The following is a 16847-nucleotide window of genomic DNA, read 5'->3' on the forward strand; positions in this document are numbered from 1 at the left end:
TCTCTACTCATAACCCCTCTGCTGCTTTAACAATTCAGAAGTTTGAAATGCAAAAGTAAACTTCTCCAGTCATTGAACATGTAGCTCACCTGCTCCAGTTGTAGTAACCAGTTTGGACTTGCTGCGGGCCCCATCTCCTTTAGTGGTGTAGGCTGCGATGGTGACAGAGTAGGTGGTTTCAGGTAAAAGACCTCCTATGATTGTTTCCTGTGAGAAATAATAATCTTTAGCTATTTGGGTATATCAAGACCAAGTGGCTAGTATGAAAGCATTTCTGATTCTGTACTTGATGTATTCCATTTCCAAATGCAGCTGGAAAAATAGTGGTTGTGCAGCTGTACAACCTCTGTTTAAGTGATTACTTTGAATTCAAGGGCTTCCACCTCTCAGTGTGTGCCATCCCCAAGTAAAATTGACATTACATTTTAATACAGGAAAACACATGACAGCTCCCTTGAGAAAACAACTTTCTTGACCTCAAACAAGTAGGCCAAGAGACTTTTGCCCACAGGCTACTTTCATCTGTGATTTATGTGTACTTGCTTTTGCCAGAATGTTTCAGCCATTTGCTATCACTCATTAGATAGCACAATCTTCTCCTAATGCAGAGACAAGCTGAAAAAACGGTATAGCAGAATCTCTGGAATGACCTCCCAAAAATTCCATAATTTCAAATATTACCGCAATGCATCTGAATTGCAGATAGGCTGTCCAGTCCAATAAATACGGTAAGTCAAAGGAGGAAGAGAAGAACAGCTTTGACACCACCACGACCAAACTTGTCACAGCTGACAGGACCAAGGATAGCTGGAACTCCTTCAAGTGATGATCAGCCTGATCCTAACTGGATATAAATGACTCTTTGTTCTGGCATTATCAAAATCATCTTCCCCCTTGATTGTTCCTCTCCACACCCTATCTCTTGTACGTTCTGTTAGTTATGGAACTTATTTTCATAGATACATCGCGCCTACCAGCAGCATTGCCTATAGAATTTAAATTGCTGTAAACTGCTTGAGAACAATTTTTGTTTGAAAGTGGGATAAAAGCAACAAACTGCCATCAAGCACATATTTGCAATATCTGGCAGGGAGGATCTACAGTCCAATCAGGGCATGAAGCAAACAGTCTGACTGGCTCAGATCACTGTGCTGCCATATATCTTATGATTACATGGGTGAAACAGGAAAAAAATGTTTCCCAAGAATCTAACATTTCCCCAGTAACAAGGCAGTACCGGCACTTCCAATAATATCAAGAAGGATTAAATAAACTAGAATGGAACAGATACCACCAACTAAGCATAACTTTGCCAACATAAAGACACTGGGATGGGTGGAAGCACAGTGAGAAAATCTGCCGATGTGAAACGTGTAAGTGAAGATATTTAAGAGAGTATGGCGTCTTAAAAATAAGCTATCTATACCAGAGATAATTGGCAACACACTCTAAAAATGGTAGAAGGCAGGCATGTTTCTCTACAGAAAACAATGACCAATTAATAGGTACATGCTCCTTATCATAGGCAAACACAATGACAGGCAACACTTGTCTCATTTCACGTGCCTTACCACGAAAGCCAGACTATGCCAGTAAGAACAAGCAATAGCGAAATAAGCCTTTGAGTCTTCTACTTGGAGCATTTTGTGAGATGCGCTTGGCCTTCAGAAGGCTAACTATAGTATATCCCTAAAACCTGTGCTTTCTCCATTTTATTGGCAAATCTGGATCCTCATACAGGATTTGATGTAGCCAGTACTCTTTGAAGGCAGCTTCTAGCCCAATTCCATTAATTGTAGATCCAGAGGAGTTAGCCGTGTTAGTCTGCAGTTGCAAAATAGTAGAGTCCAGTAACACCTATACGACTAACCAACTTTATTGTAGCATAAGCTTTCGAGAACTACATCTCTCTAATGCATCTGACAAAGAGAGCTGTTATTCTTGAAAGCTTATGCTACAATAAAAAGTTGGTCATTCTTAAAGGTGCTACTGAACTCTTTACTATTAACCATTAATTATGTGCACTATGAAAATCACTGGCAGGAATAATGATTAGTATGAGGAAAGCAAAATACAACATAAAGGAGATCTTTGAAAAAATCTACGTAAGTGCAAAACAGACAAAGCAGGACCTCTTCAGGACTTGTACTGTCCAAAGTGTTGGACACTCTCTTATACTACCCTGGAATAATTATAATCCTTTCAATCACTTCAGTAAAATTAAAACTATGAATTGGCTATTTGGTAACCCTAGTAAGATATGGGGTCCAGCCCCCACAATCCAAATTATGTCTTTATTGTTTTCATTTGCAAACCCAAATTAACCAGCCAAATTAATAAGCACCCATCACAATGACACCAAAATCAGAGAGTAAGTAAGATTCCATGGAGTTTGTGCAAGTGAGCAAAATCTATCAATGGCAAACTGATATGGAAGGAGATACTCAAACGCACAAAACAACAGGCTATGAACATCCCCCAAAGATGTAATCATCACCACAGCCCAAACAACAGAGAAATTCTCACACAGGAAAAGCATGCCACAAAGAGCAAAACAGAGTAAAAAGGGAGGAAAGAGAGAAGATGGACTTGGGAATTGGAGTGATACCATACCATATAGACATAGGGCTGTCATTACAAACCCCCTCTAGCAAAATCCTTCTGCCTGGAAGAGAAAGGAAGCCACAGCAGGGTATGTAATTGAATCACTCTCCCCGCAAGGGTAATTTTCAAGCTTGTTCCTCCAAATTTATATTTTGAAATTACTTGGAAAAAATTGAATTTAACTGTTTGAATGTGGCTGTTTTCTTATTACAGCCTCTGTTTCAACCAAAGGTCACAGCTGAGAGAGCAGGGTATTTTTCAGGACTGGGATCAATGAGGTTTAAAGATTATAGATCTGACTCTGCCATATAACAAGCTAGGCCAAAGACTGCAGAGAGAGGGCTCCCCCCCACCACACACACACCGAATCTGCCTGAAATTGCATCGCAACAAGCTGGAAATACAGATTATGGAAAATGTCAATTGCTTTTCTGCATTTAGCAGCAATCTAAATGCCAATTTGCTCAGGATTTGCTGCTGGTGGAAGCTCCATAGAGCGACTCCCCGGAACCATTTGAGGATTGACGGGGATGTTTTGACAGCACTATGCATACAGATTTCACAAGATGATTTTCAAACCCTTGTGATCTGATCAAACACATCACAAATAGTACTTACGTGGTCAACAGAGTCCTTAAACCTCCACTGATGTGGGGGGGGCAGGGAGAAGGAAAGAAAATGGAGAAACAGAATTTTAAGAGATGGCTTACAGTAAGGAATTGGCAATAATAAGGTTATAGATCAGGGGTACACAACTCAAATAGTTATATGAAGTAGGCCGCCCTTTAACATTATATGGCTCCATTAAGCCATGGGGGACGGAGGCAGAATGCTACTTCAGAGCTGCTCTCCAGACCGAGAGTCTGTGTTTTCCCCACCCCCAGAAACTTCTGAATACATCCCTGCTTGGGATAGGGTGAGGTTTTATTTTGGGGGGGGGGTAATGTCCAAATGCCTTCTCCTATCTCAGCCTCCCGGGAGGGGATTGTGAGCTGTACAACATGGCTTTACCAGGCTGTAAGCAGCCCACAGAATTTTTGGCCATATTATAGATTAAAACATGCATGCACAAGACCTGGTGCTAGCTGGATCTAAGCACATGTACTGTTTTCTTCCATATATGTGTGTGTTATGTGCCATCAAGTTGCCTCTGACCTACGGTGACCCTATGAATGAAAGACCTCCAAAATGTCCTATCATTAACAGACTTGCTCAGATCCTACAAACTGGAGGACGTGGCTTCTTTTATTGAGTCGAGCCATCTAGTTGCAGGTCTTCCTCTTTTCCTGCTGCCTTCCACTTTTCCTAGCATTATTGACTTTTCCAGAGAGTCTTGTCTTCTCATGATGTGACCAAAGTATGATAGCCTCATTTTTGTCATTTTAGCTTCTAGGGAGAATTCAGGCTTGATTTGATCTAGCACCCACTTATTTGTCTTTTCTTCCACATGCATATCTCACACAAACTCACATTCCTTTCCTCCGTACCCTCTCTTCCTTGCTAGAAAGTAAAATGTCCTTTCCAGAAGCAAATGCATACGATTGGCCTTGACATGCAGCAGGTTGCTCAAAATGTTCAGTACATTTAGTGGGTTGCTTTGAACACCAGCTTCACAAATGGAATCTTGGCATTGTTAGCTATAAAGGGATGAACTAAACACAGAGAGAAACCCATCTGAATGTAAGATACTGAATCCCTAGTAGAAGAATACAATCCAAGCGGCAGGTAAGTACAGAAATGCCAACATGATAGGCTGAGGCTGAAAAACTGAAGCAGAAATCAAAGACATATTAAAGCTTCAATACAAGATCCCCACCCCGAACCTGAGCTACCCCAACCACCATTAGACTACTGTACCCCTTTGACTTCTTGTCTTAAAACAAGCAACAAAGACATGTGTATAAAGAAAAGATTCTTCAGAAACCAGTAGAAAAGAACCTTGCTTATTACCGTAACAGGCTCTGCATCTGTATTATTAGCAGTAACGGAAATTCCTGTAAAGATTACATTTACCTACAATGAATGTTACAAAGCAAACAAATTTCTGGATTACATACACAACTGCACAACATTTACTGATCTTCGCTTTTTACAGAAACACTACCATGTTCTGAAGCAAGGCTCATGAAGATTCGCAGCTGCTCCTCTCATGGCAAGCTAGTGGACTATGATCCTGAATTAATTGGTCCTATAGTCACTTCACTGCAGCTTGCTCTAAAGCAAGCATCATAAATGTTTTCAATATCAACAAAACTCAGAAGTAAGCTCTTAAGACCAAGTTAGCTCTAGAGCTATTAGGGCACTTGCCTAGAGGTTTACTTGTTTGAATCATGAAGATGGTTTATATGAAACATGGCTCTGATTATTTTAACTATGCTATTGTAACCTCCGCAGAAAAAGTTATAGTGGCATGTTCACAAATTACTGCAACTGGATGAGTAATTGTTTCATACAGCCAGGGTTCCCACATGGAACAATGCTCATGCTAGTAGAACATAGGTTACATAACTCCCCATAGCTATAGTCACCATTTTTCTGAGTAAGAAAATTTATTTTTTATTTATTTAGAATATTTCTATGCTGCCTCTTCAGAGTCTGAATTACAATTAAAAACTACAGTATAAAAAACCCAAGCCATTAGAAAAAACAAGTAATTGGACATAAGCAACATAAAAACAATTCATAAAACTGAAGCAGACCACTAAAAATTTAATGAGATAAAACCTCTAATTAAAAACTTGGGTAAAAATATGCGTTTTAGCCTGGCACCTAAAATAAAATAGAATAGGTGCAAGGCAAGCCTAAAGGAAGAGAGTATTCCAATGGTGCGGTGCCACCACAGAAAATGCCTGATTTCTATTTGTCACCTCACTTCTGAAGGCAGGGGCACAGAGAGTGGAGTTTGAGACACAGATTTTAACCAGTGGGCTCAATAGTATGGGAGAACTCAGGCCTTCAGGTACCCTGGTCTCAAGCCATTTAGGGCTTAAAGTAAGAACCAGCACTTCTTACTGTGCCTGGAAACAGATAGGTTAACCAGTGCAGATTTTTCAACACAGCAGTGATACGATCCTTGTAACCAACCCCTGACAGTAGCCTGGTTACCACATTTTTGACCAACTGAAGTTTCTGAACCATTTTCAAAGGCAGCCTTATTACAGTAATCTAACTTTGATGTGATCAGAGCATGGATCACTGTGGCCATATCACACTTCTTGAGGAAAAGCTGTAGCTCGCAAACCAGCCAGAGCTGACAGAAGGTGCTATGTACCATGGAGGAAACTTGAACCTCCAACCACAGGTCAGGATCCAGAAGCACCCCCAAGCTACAAACCTACTCCTTCAGAGGGAGTGCAACCCCCTCTAAGACAGGTTGGTTCCACTGTCCCTGAGCAGCTTCTCCATTGACCAACTGCACCTCAGTCTTGTCTGGATTGAGCTTCAGTTTACTGACCATCATCCATCCCATTACCATCTCCAGGTGCCTATTCACTACTTCCACAGGCCAACCTGGATTAGCTGTTAAAGAGAAATAGAGCAGAGTGTCATTGGCATATAAGTGGCACCTCACTCCAAATACCCAGATGATCTGTCCAAGTGGTTTTATATAGATGTGAAATATCATGGGGGATAAGATGGAACCCTGTAGGCCTCCACTGCATAAATGCCACAGGGCTAAGCAGCAGCCCCCTAGCACTACATTCTAGAATCAGCTGGTCAAGTAAGAGTGGAACCACTGAAGCACAATGCCCTCTACTGCCAGTCCAGCTAGCCTCTTCAGAAGGATGCCACAATTGATGGTATCGAAAACTGCATAAGGTCCAGGAGAATCAACATGGATGTACTCCCCATCACCTTCCTGGCAAAGGTCATCAGTCAGGGCAACTAAGCCATTTCCATCCCAAAGCCAGGCCTGAATCCAGACTGAAAAGGGTTTAGATAATCCATCTCCTCCAAAACCATCTTAAGCTGTGTAGTTACAACCCACTCAAGCACCTTGCCCAAGAATGGAGCATTAGCCACTGGGTGATAGTTGTTTGGGTCCAGGGATGCCTTCTTCAGGAAGGACCTCATAACTACCTCTTTCAAAGTGGACACTGCTACACCCTCCAGCAGAGAGGCATTTATTATCTCCTGGACCCAGTCAACCAACCCAGCCTGGCATGATACTATTAGCCATGAGAGGCAAGACTGGATGTGGTCGGCTGCACACTTTGAAGCACCTGGTTCGCATCATCAGGGCTCATCAAATAAAAGTCATCCATACAGCTAAGACCATGCTGCACTCCAATAATACCTAGAGATTGAATCAGTCCAACTGCGGTGTCTGCCAGATGTGAGCAATTTTATCTGCAAAATGCATTGCAAAGGAATCACATCAGCCTTTTGTTTCCTGGGTCAACATCCTCTGGGGCTTGAGATAAAAGCCCCTTCATAACCTGGAAAACCTCTGTCTGATGGCACTGGGCAAATGTAGTGGTAGCAGAAAAATGAGCTTGTTTCACATTCTTCCTGTGTCTCAGCTCCTAAGCCTGTTGTATCTATGACACAGAGCTACAAGCAGATGTCCATCTATTAGCTGAAAGGGCCTCCTTGTGAGTAAGTGGGGGGAATTAGCAGCAAGGAGGAAGGCTATGCAAGAGGGGTAACAACAGGATGTCTCCACCAGTACTTACAAGGTCCTTTCACCAAGGAAGAAGACGAGACTTGGTGCTTTTAAGGTCAAAGTATTTTTATTTAAAGATGAAAAACCAACATACATAAGAGACAATTAAAAATGATTGGCGCACACACACACAGAGTCCTAGGAAGTTAGTTAGAAATTGGAATAGAGTGAGGGGAGGGGAAATATATTTACCGATCCAGGAGAGTAGAGTAGTTCACGTAGGAAGAGAGCAACTTCAAACAATCTGCGTTCTTAGCCAGCAGAGAGAGAAAGTCTTAGGGAAGGTGACCCCAAGGGAGTAGTGCTTGGATCCAGGAAGCGTGCACAGTTTGAATGGGGCAAGAGCCCTGGTTCTTATAGGGCAGGGGTGGCCAAACTGTGGCTCGGGAGCCACATGTGGCTCTTCTAGACGTATTGTGTAGCTCCCGGAGGTCTCTGGGTATCACCATGGCCATACATTTTATTCTAGTCTAGTTTACTTCCCTGACTCCCTTTCCTCCTTTCTTTCCATGTCTTTCCCTCCCTTTCCTTTTTTCCTTTCTTCTTTCTTTCCATGTCTTTCATATTTTCAATAAAAATGTTGGGGTTGCCAGGTCTGACTCAGAAAATATCTGGGGAATTTGGGGGTGAAGCCTAGCAAGGATGTGATGTCACTTCCAAGCCAAAGGTCAGGTGACGGCTCTTCCCAAGCTCCACCCCTTCCGATGATGTCAGTTCCAGTATACTGCACCAAAACCCCACCCCCTTCTGTGATGCCACTTTCAGGACACTCTCCTAAACCCACCTCCTCATCTGAAGTAACTTCAATGCATCATGTCTTTCGGCTCTCAAACATTTGACATTTATTCTATGTGGCTCTTATATTAAGCAAGTTTGGCCACCCCTGTTATAGGGCAAAACATGTCCTGAGGCTGGGGGAGTCCCTCGGCCCTCAGAACAAAGACCATAAAGGTTAGTCTCTGGGAATGACAAAGGTTTGATTGCTCTTTGATTGGTGCTGCCGGGGTTTGTGAAAGGAAATGCAAAGTCTCTCCTGGAATTGCACAAAGAGGCAGTTTGCTAATGAATCTTACTGGAGCTGAGCTGATGAATTTAGATATGAGAAATATAGGTTTCCAGAGAGAAATTAACTTATCAGTGCTGATTGATTGTTCACAAGCTTGGGATGGGAAATGTAATCATGGGAAGAGGACATCGGAATGTGCTAACGGGGGGACTCAGCGAAGCCCACTATTGTCATGATCTCGTGCCAGTTGCTGGGAGGACAGTAAATTCAATCACTCCAGTCCTCTGCATTGCATCTGAGTCAATCTGCATGTGACTCAAATCTCCCGGGCAGGTCTCAGCAACTCCCTTGCTGGAATTCCCCTGTTGCAGACCAAGCTGCATTAAACCAGGGGCCCTGTGATTTTTATATCACAGGCCTGCATTAAAGGTATATTAAATAAGACGGAGGCCAGAGCCGACCACTTACACATCAGGGGCTTTGAGATGTACTTTATGAGTGTGGTACAAGGGTCTATCCTACAGTTGTATTCTGTGGTTTATTAGACTGGGACAACCACAAGCATTAAATTCCATGAACATCTGAAGCACTTTCATTGGCCTAGTCTCTGAAAGCTGATACTGACTAAACTATACTTCTGCAATTCAATTGTATTTCACCAGCCAAACTGAACAGACTGCCGCTGGAATTATCCTTATAAACTATGTTAAAAATCTATATTAAGGGACAGGACAGGAGAGCAACACAGATATCCTATAAAACCAATGGTTTGGCCCATAATAGCAAGTAAATGTGCCCTTCTGCTCAAGGCCTTACACAGCCTTATTGATTGTCTCATTGTTTTAGTCTCTCAGGAATATCAAGTGCTTGATGTTTTTCTCCTTGGACATGAATTAGTTGCAATAGTGGGCAAAACTATGCCCTATGACAACTATTACTGACTCAGGGACCCCTAATGAACAGAGATATTTTGATTGGTAGGGCATTACTGGTACTATCACTTGAATTTATATAGTGCTTCTACTAAGTGCTTAAAGCATTACACATACATTATCTCAGTAATCCCTACAAAAAAATTATCAGGTAGGACAGAATTATTACCTGAGATTTGTATTTGGGATATAAACAGTAATTTGAAAGTTCACACATCATGGTCTTAAAAAATTATGGTCCAAAATAGAGGTGTATCAGGACAGGGTTTACGTATCCCTACAACTGAAAGTGTGACTACAGAATGCTTGAAGACTGAAGCCTTTTTTGTTGTTGTTTATTTTTAATGAACAATTTTCTCCCTCCCTGCTAGGACTTGAAGCAGAGTCTCTGGGCATCTTAAGATAGAGAGTCCAGGCTATGAAGAAAGTTTCTAAAACATCTCCAGGAAATCCCTAGCTGCTATCTTGTGCTATGCAAATCAGAGCTGAGTAAAAACGTAGCAAAAAGCATTCTAAAGGGGCAGACAGAAAAGGGGTGTTTCCACTCAAATAACCTTAATGTATACAGTAAAATAAACACTATGTAATATATACATATATAACAAAACGAAGTCAATATGAATGAGAAATTCATGCATATAAGAACACTATTCAAATAAGCAAATTGTCTAAAACTTGTAGAAAACTCACATAACAATACGATTTCCTTAATAATCAAATCAAAAATACATAAAGGTGGCCAGCAAAGTAGTGCCATCACTCAGTCTTAATAGATTTTTTATAATGTTTATATAGGCCTTTTCAGTATATCATGATCTTCTCCCTGATCAGAGGATCATCATTCCCACTCCCCTCTGCATTTTGGAAAGATCAGCAGCTAGGGTTGCATAAAGAAGCAAGAGTACCAATGTTCCTGCCTCTCCTTGCACATACTCTGAAAGGGCCAGCAAGATGCTAAGGCAAGATCACTCAGCAACAGAGAGGATTCTTATCACAGACAGGTTCACAGACTACCCCCTCCACAAAAGTTCTCCTTTGCCTTCTATGACAGAGCCTACTCCCTCACTCTGAGGCGGGAGATTGGAGGCTCGACACCTACTTTTTGCTGCCCCTTCTCGCGCACACACACACGCACTCCTGGCCTGTGCAATGACATCACTTCCAGGAAGTGGCTGCTGTGCCTGATTCAGGCTGCTGTGAAGCATGGGAATGCTGCTGTGCTCCACAGTGGCCTGAATTGGGCCCGAATTGGACCACTGTGGTGCGTGCCGTGCCAGCTGGCAGTGTGCCACGCAGCCCGGAGGTGCACCACATCACCTGGTGCCTGGGGGTATGCTCCTGGAGGTGTGTTTCCTCCTGCTGGCCAGGTAAGTGGGGTTGGGGGGTGGGAGAAAGGGATCCCCTGCCCCCAGTGGGGGACTGGCAACCCTATGTGTCTCTGTTTGTGGTTTTAAAGTTCGTTTTGTGTCCTACCATGATAAGCAGTTATAATTTTGTTTTTAATCCAGCCCAGAAACTTGATAGGGAAAAAACAGGAGCCCTCTTCCTCTGTGTTGGAAATGGCATTGGAGACTGTATAATGTTCAAAAGGAACAACAGCTTTATTGAACAGGCATGGATGGAATAAGGGCAGTCAGGGAATGAAAGAGCTGAGGTAACATTTGTTGGTAAAAACTGAATATTCTTTAAGTAACAGCAAAAAAGTTTTCTTGAAGTGGTGTTTTATTTAATACTTTGGTTCAGGGTTCATTTTGAGGGGGAATGCACTGGAACGCTGTTCCGGAAGCTCTTGAATCTGCCCATGTGATTTCTTCCTCTTTCAGCTCTGCAGAGGATGCTTATCTGCTTTGAGTTCATTCTGCTTTTTCCCATTCCACTGTGTGAGAGAGAGAGTGAGAGAGCCAGCTGGGCCCCGGCAGGGCTTTGCAGAGGAGAGTAAGCCGCTTTGAGTTCATTCTGCTTTTTTCGTGAGAGAGAGAGCGAGTGTAAGCAGAGCTGCTGGGGTCACCTTTGCAGAAGGGGCTTTAGCTGCTTTGAGCTGCTTTGCAGAGGAGGCTTTAGCTGCTTTGCAGAGAGGCTTTTAGCTCCATGGCTTCCCAACAGTTACTGGGCTCAATTCAAGGTCATGACTAAAACCATTCAAAGCCCATCATGGCCTTGGCCCCTCATATCAGTGTGACTGCCTCTCCCCCTATGTTCCGCCACAGTAGCTTTCTCTGTGGTAGCCCCCACCTTATGGAATGGCCTGCCTGAGGTGATCAGTAAGCCCTGCCTGATGCAGTCAGTAAAGCCCCTACTCTCCTTGCTTTCTGCAAACTATGCAAAACTCAGTTATTCAGCAGGGCTTTCTAACCAGATTACAGGACTGAGGCATAAGAAATAGCTCAAAGAGATGCCTTGGTAGTGACACTGACACAACACTATGCTATTGTATGCTGATGTAGATATGTGCCTACTAACAAGTTTCCACACTGCTAAATATGCCATGGAAATTAGTTATGCTTTGTTTCACATAGATTTCATCTCTATGCTCGACTTTATGCTTGTTGAAAATTTTTCTGCTACCATTCCCTATTGTATAGGTTTCCCTGAATATCCTAACTGTTGTTTATTATTGTATTTTGCTCAGTGAATATCCTAGTTGTCAATTACATTATATTTTCACCTGCAGCGCTGTAATCCACCTTGGATCTCAGCAAAAAAGGCAGACTATAAATAAATAAACTAACAAACAAAAACAAATTCTCCAAAGGAAAGATTATCACACAGATCTCCTTTTTCTTTGGTGTGTTACTTTAGTTGGTACAAAAGTCCTATTTTTGTCACAAAAACTCATACTTTGTTGACATTCCTGACTGCACTAAAAAGGAGATAAATAAACTAGGGTCGGGGCCATGTATAGACTATACTAGAAAACATCCTATTTTGTGCAGAAAATTAAGACCTTTTATTTGAACATGAAGTTATCGACTCTTAAAAAAAAACCCAAAGATTTTTCTCATATAGGTTTAATTTGGCAACACATTGTAAATTGTATGGAATGGACACTATAGACTTATTTAGTTATGTATACTTAATTTCAAATGAAGCTACTAAAAGAGAAAACATCCTATTTATTTATTTTACATTATATTCCATATTTCTATTGTCAAATAATACTCAAAAAGGGCTTTACATTAACAGAAAGAATTCAGATTCAAGAGGATGTAAATTAAATTTACTGGTACTTGCATGAACAGTTTTATGATTACAAGATTCAGATTCTGGCAGAATTTGAAACATGTTAGGCATGTTAAATAAGCATAAGGCGCAATGAGCAGGAAGATATACATCAAGTTTTCAAAAGAAAGAGAAATAATCCTTTTGTTCCCAGCCCCAATTCACACATGTGCTCAGTGAATATTTTTAGAAAACAGGGACAGAATATTTACCGATTGAAGGGGGAATCCTGCCAGCACAAGGTCCTGGTGCCTGTTTCTGGTTTTCAACCATACAAGTTCTGAGAAAAACATGTGGACGTTAAGGTATATTGGTTTGCTGCTCTTAAGTCTTCCTAGAACTCATTTAGACACCAGGAGGCAGGGAGGTTTGTATAGGCAACTTGACTGGGGTGGAGGAATGGAAAGACATGATACAGCAATATGCACCAACAAGATACAACATGACAAAACTGACAGTATCTCAAATGGCCAAGCATAAGCTTCTGAGCTGTTGATAAGGAAACCAGAACCACAGAATCAGATAAGGGTACCATGTGACTGCTCCAAGGGAGCTCTAGCCTTCATATTGGTCTAACTCAAAGCACAGTAGCAGGGAAGTTGTGGAGTAAGGATTATCACAGGGAGAAGATTTCTTTTAGCCCACTCTGGCTAGGTGAGAAATGTGAGGGTTTCCTGCTGGATCAGACCAACAGACAATCTAGCCTAGCACCCTATTGCCAGATGGCTGCCAATAAGTCATATAGAGGCCAAGGCCTTCCCTTAATATTGCCTTCCAGCACCAGCATTTAAAGATTTACAGTCTTTAGATATAGAGGTTCTACCCTTTAAGCTCTCCCTCTTTCCAGCTGGCTGGAGGGATGGGGGAAGAGCTTGAAGGGCAGAAGGCTCCATGAGCCATTCGCAAACGGCACGGAGAGCCTTCTAACCTTTAAGCTCTCCACCTTTCTAGCTGGCTGGAGGGAGGGGGGAAGATCTTAAAGGGTAGAAGACTCTGCACGCCATTCCCAAACAGCATGGAGAGCTTTCTACCCTTTAAGCTCTCCCCCTTTCCAGTTGTCTGGAGGGACGTGGGAAGAGCTTAAAGGGCAGAAGGCTCTGCCATTGTTCGTGAACAGCGCGGAGAGCCTTCTATCCTTTAAGCACTCCCCCTTTTCAGCTGGCTGGAAGGATGGGGGAAGAGTTTAAACGGTGGAAGGCTCTGCCCTCCCTTTGCAAACAGCATGGGAGCCTTCTATCCTTCAAACTCTCCCCGTTTCAAGCTGGCTCCAGCATGCCCAGGCCCTTTAAAGGGCTGCGAAGCTTTCCGAATTGCTTCGGGAAGCTTTGATTCAGCTGTTCCGAATCAGAGCCAGCACGCTCCCCCCAATTAGAACAACTCAAATCTTTACAGATCGAGTCCAATTCGGGCATGTTTTCCTAATCGGAAACCCGAACCGCACACCCCTAGTGGCTGATGGACCTATCCTCCATAAATATGTCTATTCCCTTTTAAAAATCATCTATGATAGTGACTGTCACTACATCTACTGGCAGGCATTTCAGAATTTAACCACTTGTTCAGTGAAAAAGTTCTTTTTGTCTGTTCTGAATCAGTTATCCATCAACTTCATTGGGTGCCCACAAGTTCTAGACCACCTCTTCTACTCATAAACATATGATTGGGGAATTTCAGACTTAATCAAACTTGCATATTAAAAGCATTTAGCTGTAAAGCTACAGAAAGAGAATAGGGGAGGCTTAAATTAGATCAAGGAAATATTTCTTCTCATTAAAGGTATCAAGTTTCCAGTTTCAATAAGACAGGCTTTTCTAACCATGCAGTGTCTGAATATGTGAAGTGACTCCATTCTCTTGCATATACAATTCCATCACTGCACAGTTAGTGTCAGAATTAGAGGTGGCATGGACCGGGAAAATCCCACGGACCACCGGCCCGTGGTCTGTTGATTTTCACGCACCACGAACTTTTCACGGACCAGCCCCATTCACATAACTAGTTTGTCAGTCCGTGGTCCGTCACTTCTGGAAGCCCTGGCTCTGCCCCCTTCACACCCAGAGAGCCCAAACTTGCAGAGAATCTTCAGCAGCCTCTCCTCCAGCCACTCTCCAAGTTTGGTCAAGATTGCATTTTGGACATCTGAGTTACACCCCCCCCAAAGTGGCCACCCCCAGGAAACTTCCAGTAGATACTCAAGTAGCAAATGCCAATTGACTTGCATTGGCTAGCAGCACCAAAAAGTTGCAATGAGGCAAAATCAAACAGAAAAGAGTGGGGGAAGAGCCCCCGCATTCACCACACAGACACCTTCCCAGTTGTGGCCTAGGGAATTAATTCTTGCTCCTTGCTTGCATAGAGCAGAATGGGAGCTCTCTGATTGGCAGGCAGAGCTGCCTATTAAGGTTTTGAGGGCTAAGATCGGCTGCAGAACGTCCACCCCTCCCTTGCAGAATGGGAGCTCTCTTCTTGGCAGGCAGAACTGCCTATCCAGGTTTTGAGGGCTAAGATTGGTGTTTCTATGGCTGCAGGACGTCCACTCCTCCGTTGCGTAGGGAATTAATTCTTCCTCCTTGCTCACATAGAGAAGAATGGGAGCTCTCTGGTTGGCAGGCAGAGCTGCCTATCAAGGTTTTGAGGGCTAAGATTGGCTGCAGAATGTCCACCCCTCCATTGCCTAGGGAATTAATTCCTCCTCCTTGCTCGCATAGAGCAGAATGGGAGCTCTCTGCTTGGCAGGAAGAGCTGCCTATTACGTTTTTAAGGTCTGCAAAAGGTCTGTGGACGTCCTCTCCACTGCCTAGGGAATTGATAGATTGGTGCCAGGATGTCTGGAGTCATGGACCACGCACCAGCCCAAATGAACCAAAATTCGTGAAACAGGTGAGTCCCACGAACTGTGTTCATGAACCATGAACCAGGCCAGATCATGCATAATTTTGGTCCGTTTTCTGGACCATGCCCACCTCTAGTCAGAATTGTTTTCAATATGGACATTTCTTTCCTATCTATCTGCAGATATAAAGTTTGTTTAATCTGCCTAGTCAGGCTGCACAGATAATCTGCCTGGAATCCCAAAAGAAAGAAAGTACTAACAGAATCCTCTTCTGGCTCCATAGATTTCCTGATATAGGCTCTATTGGTATATACTTAAATTTATTATACATTTCTGTATTTTGGCTTTCAAAACAAGAGATATTTAACCTGACTATACCTGCAGGTTTCCCATCACTCTGGTTAATAACCAAGAACACCTATCTATATTAAGATGATCTGAGACACCTCAGTGCCACCCACTCCAATTGATTCTCTGGTAATAATTCACTGAAGTTAAGCAGACCTATTCTTTTACTAAGAACACTGCTCTATTTCAGTGCCTCCCCAGTTTAATCCTAACAATTGTGCTGAAACATTTCTGCAATAAACAGTGGGAAGCAATGAACTTTGTATAAACTTCACTACATGTATACAAGTGCTCCAAAAGTCTGGAAATGCATTGGCAAACATCTGTATGGAACTTGTTACTGTAAAACTACCAGCAGCATTACACTCTGAGAACAGGATATCTGTAAGACACAGACCCACACTATTAAAACATGTGCTCACTTTGTGGAGAACAGGTGAGGATGACTATGGCTTCTGAGAAAATATTGGTAACAAGGACACTCACAGCCATTAAGGATAATCAGGAATACACTGAACCCTTATCTCTTGAGTTGGGCGGAAGAAAAAACTCAATTTTGTTTAGCTGCTCCACATCTGGGCATCAGAGCATATTGAAAGCTTGACTGAAATGCTTCTGAAACCAGGAGATCTTTCACAGGGTCTGCGCTTGACATGAAGAAAACTTTGTTCACGATATCTAAATGCAGCTCATCTCTCACCTTAGTGCTTCCCCTTGTTCCTTGAAGCTGGGCTTTTATCCTTCACAGTTAGAAGGAGGGGAAATGTGGGGGTTTTGCTGAACTTTGCTCCCTACTGTTAACAATATAAATTATTCAAATACTACATTCAGGAGACAGATCAATTAGTCACTGTATTAATCTACTGGATGTTATGTTAGTCAAGCAGTTTAGCTCACAAAAGGTAATTCTTACACTTACAGTTGTACAAACCCTGGGACCAACAGTATCATTTAAGTTACCCCGTTAAGTATTCTGTTTTAGACTATGTTCAATTTTTAGTGGGTACTTGGAAATCGTAACTCCTGCCCTTTTTTCCTCAGTAAGGGTTGCAGGGATAGTCTTGGAGATATAACCTGGTGCTCTGCAAGTTCTGAGAAGCCGGGAGTGTCACTTGGCTCCAGAGAGATATTGTGGAATGGTTGTCCTACTCTGCTCCCTGAATGTGTTGGATAATGCTAGGAAGGGACCAGAACTCACAAGATCCAACTCATTTCATCCTTCTTCCACACTGTCCATTT

At 42.6% G+C, this 16847-nt stretch overlaps 1 protein-coding gene across 6 annotated transcripts in view; it reads right to left on the reverse strand.

Moving 5' to 3' along the window:
• PTPRF (protein tyrosine phosphatase receptor type F) overlaps positions 1–16847 on the reverse strand; it is a 717473-nt gene that overhangs the window by 48223 nt on the left and 652403 nt on the right. For 5 of the 6 annotated variants that reach the window (XM_054979543.1, XM_054979542.1, XM_054979539.1 and 2 more), the window contains 2 exons: positions 3223–3249; positions 90–207 (listed from right to left, as the gene is read on the reverse strand). In XM_054979543.1, coding sequence (XP_054835518.1) covers positions 90–207; positions 3223–3249 — 145 coding nt within the window. The remainder of the gene's footprint in view (positions 1–89; positions 208–3222; positions 3250–16847) is intronic. The other variant, XM_054979544.1, reaches the window with a different exon arrangement.

Source organism: Eublepharis macularius, chromosome 5 (assembly GCF_028583425.1).
Source record: "Eublepharis macularius isolate TG4126 chromosome 5, MPM_Emac_v1.0, whole genome shotgun sequence".
Lineage (NCBI taxonomy): Eukaryota > Metazoa > Chordata > Lepidosauria > Squamata > Eublepharidae > Eublepharis > Eublepharis macularius.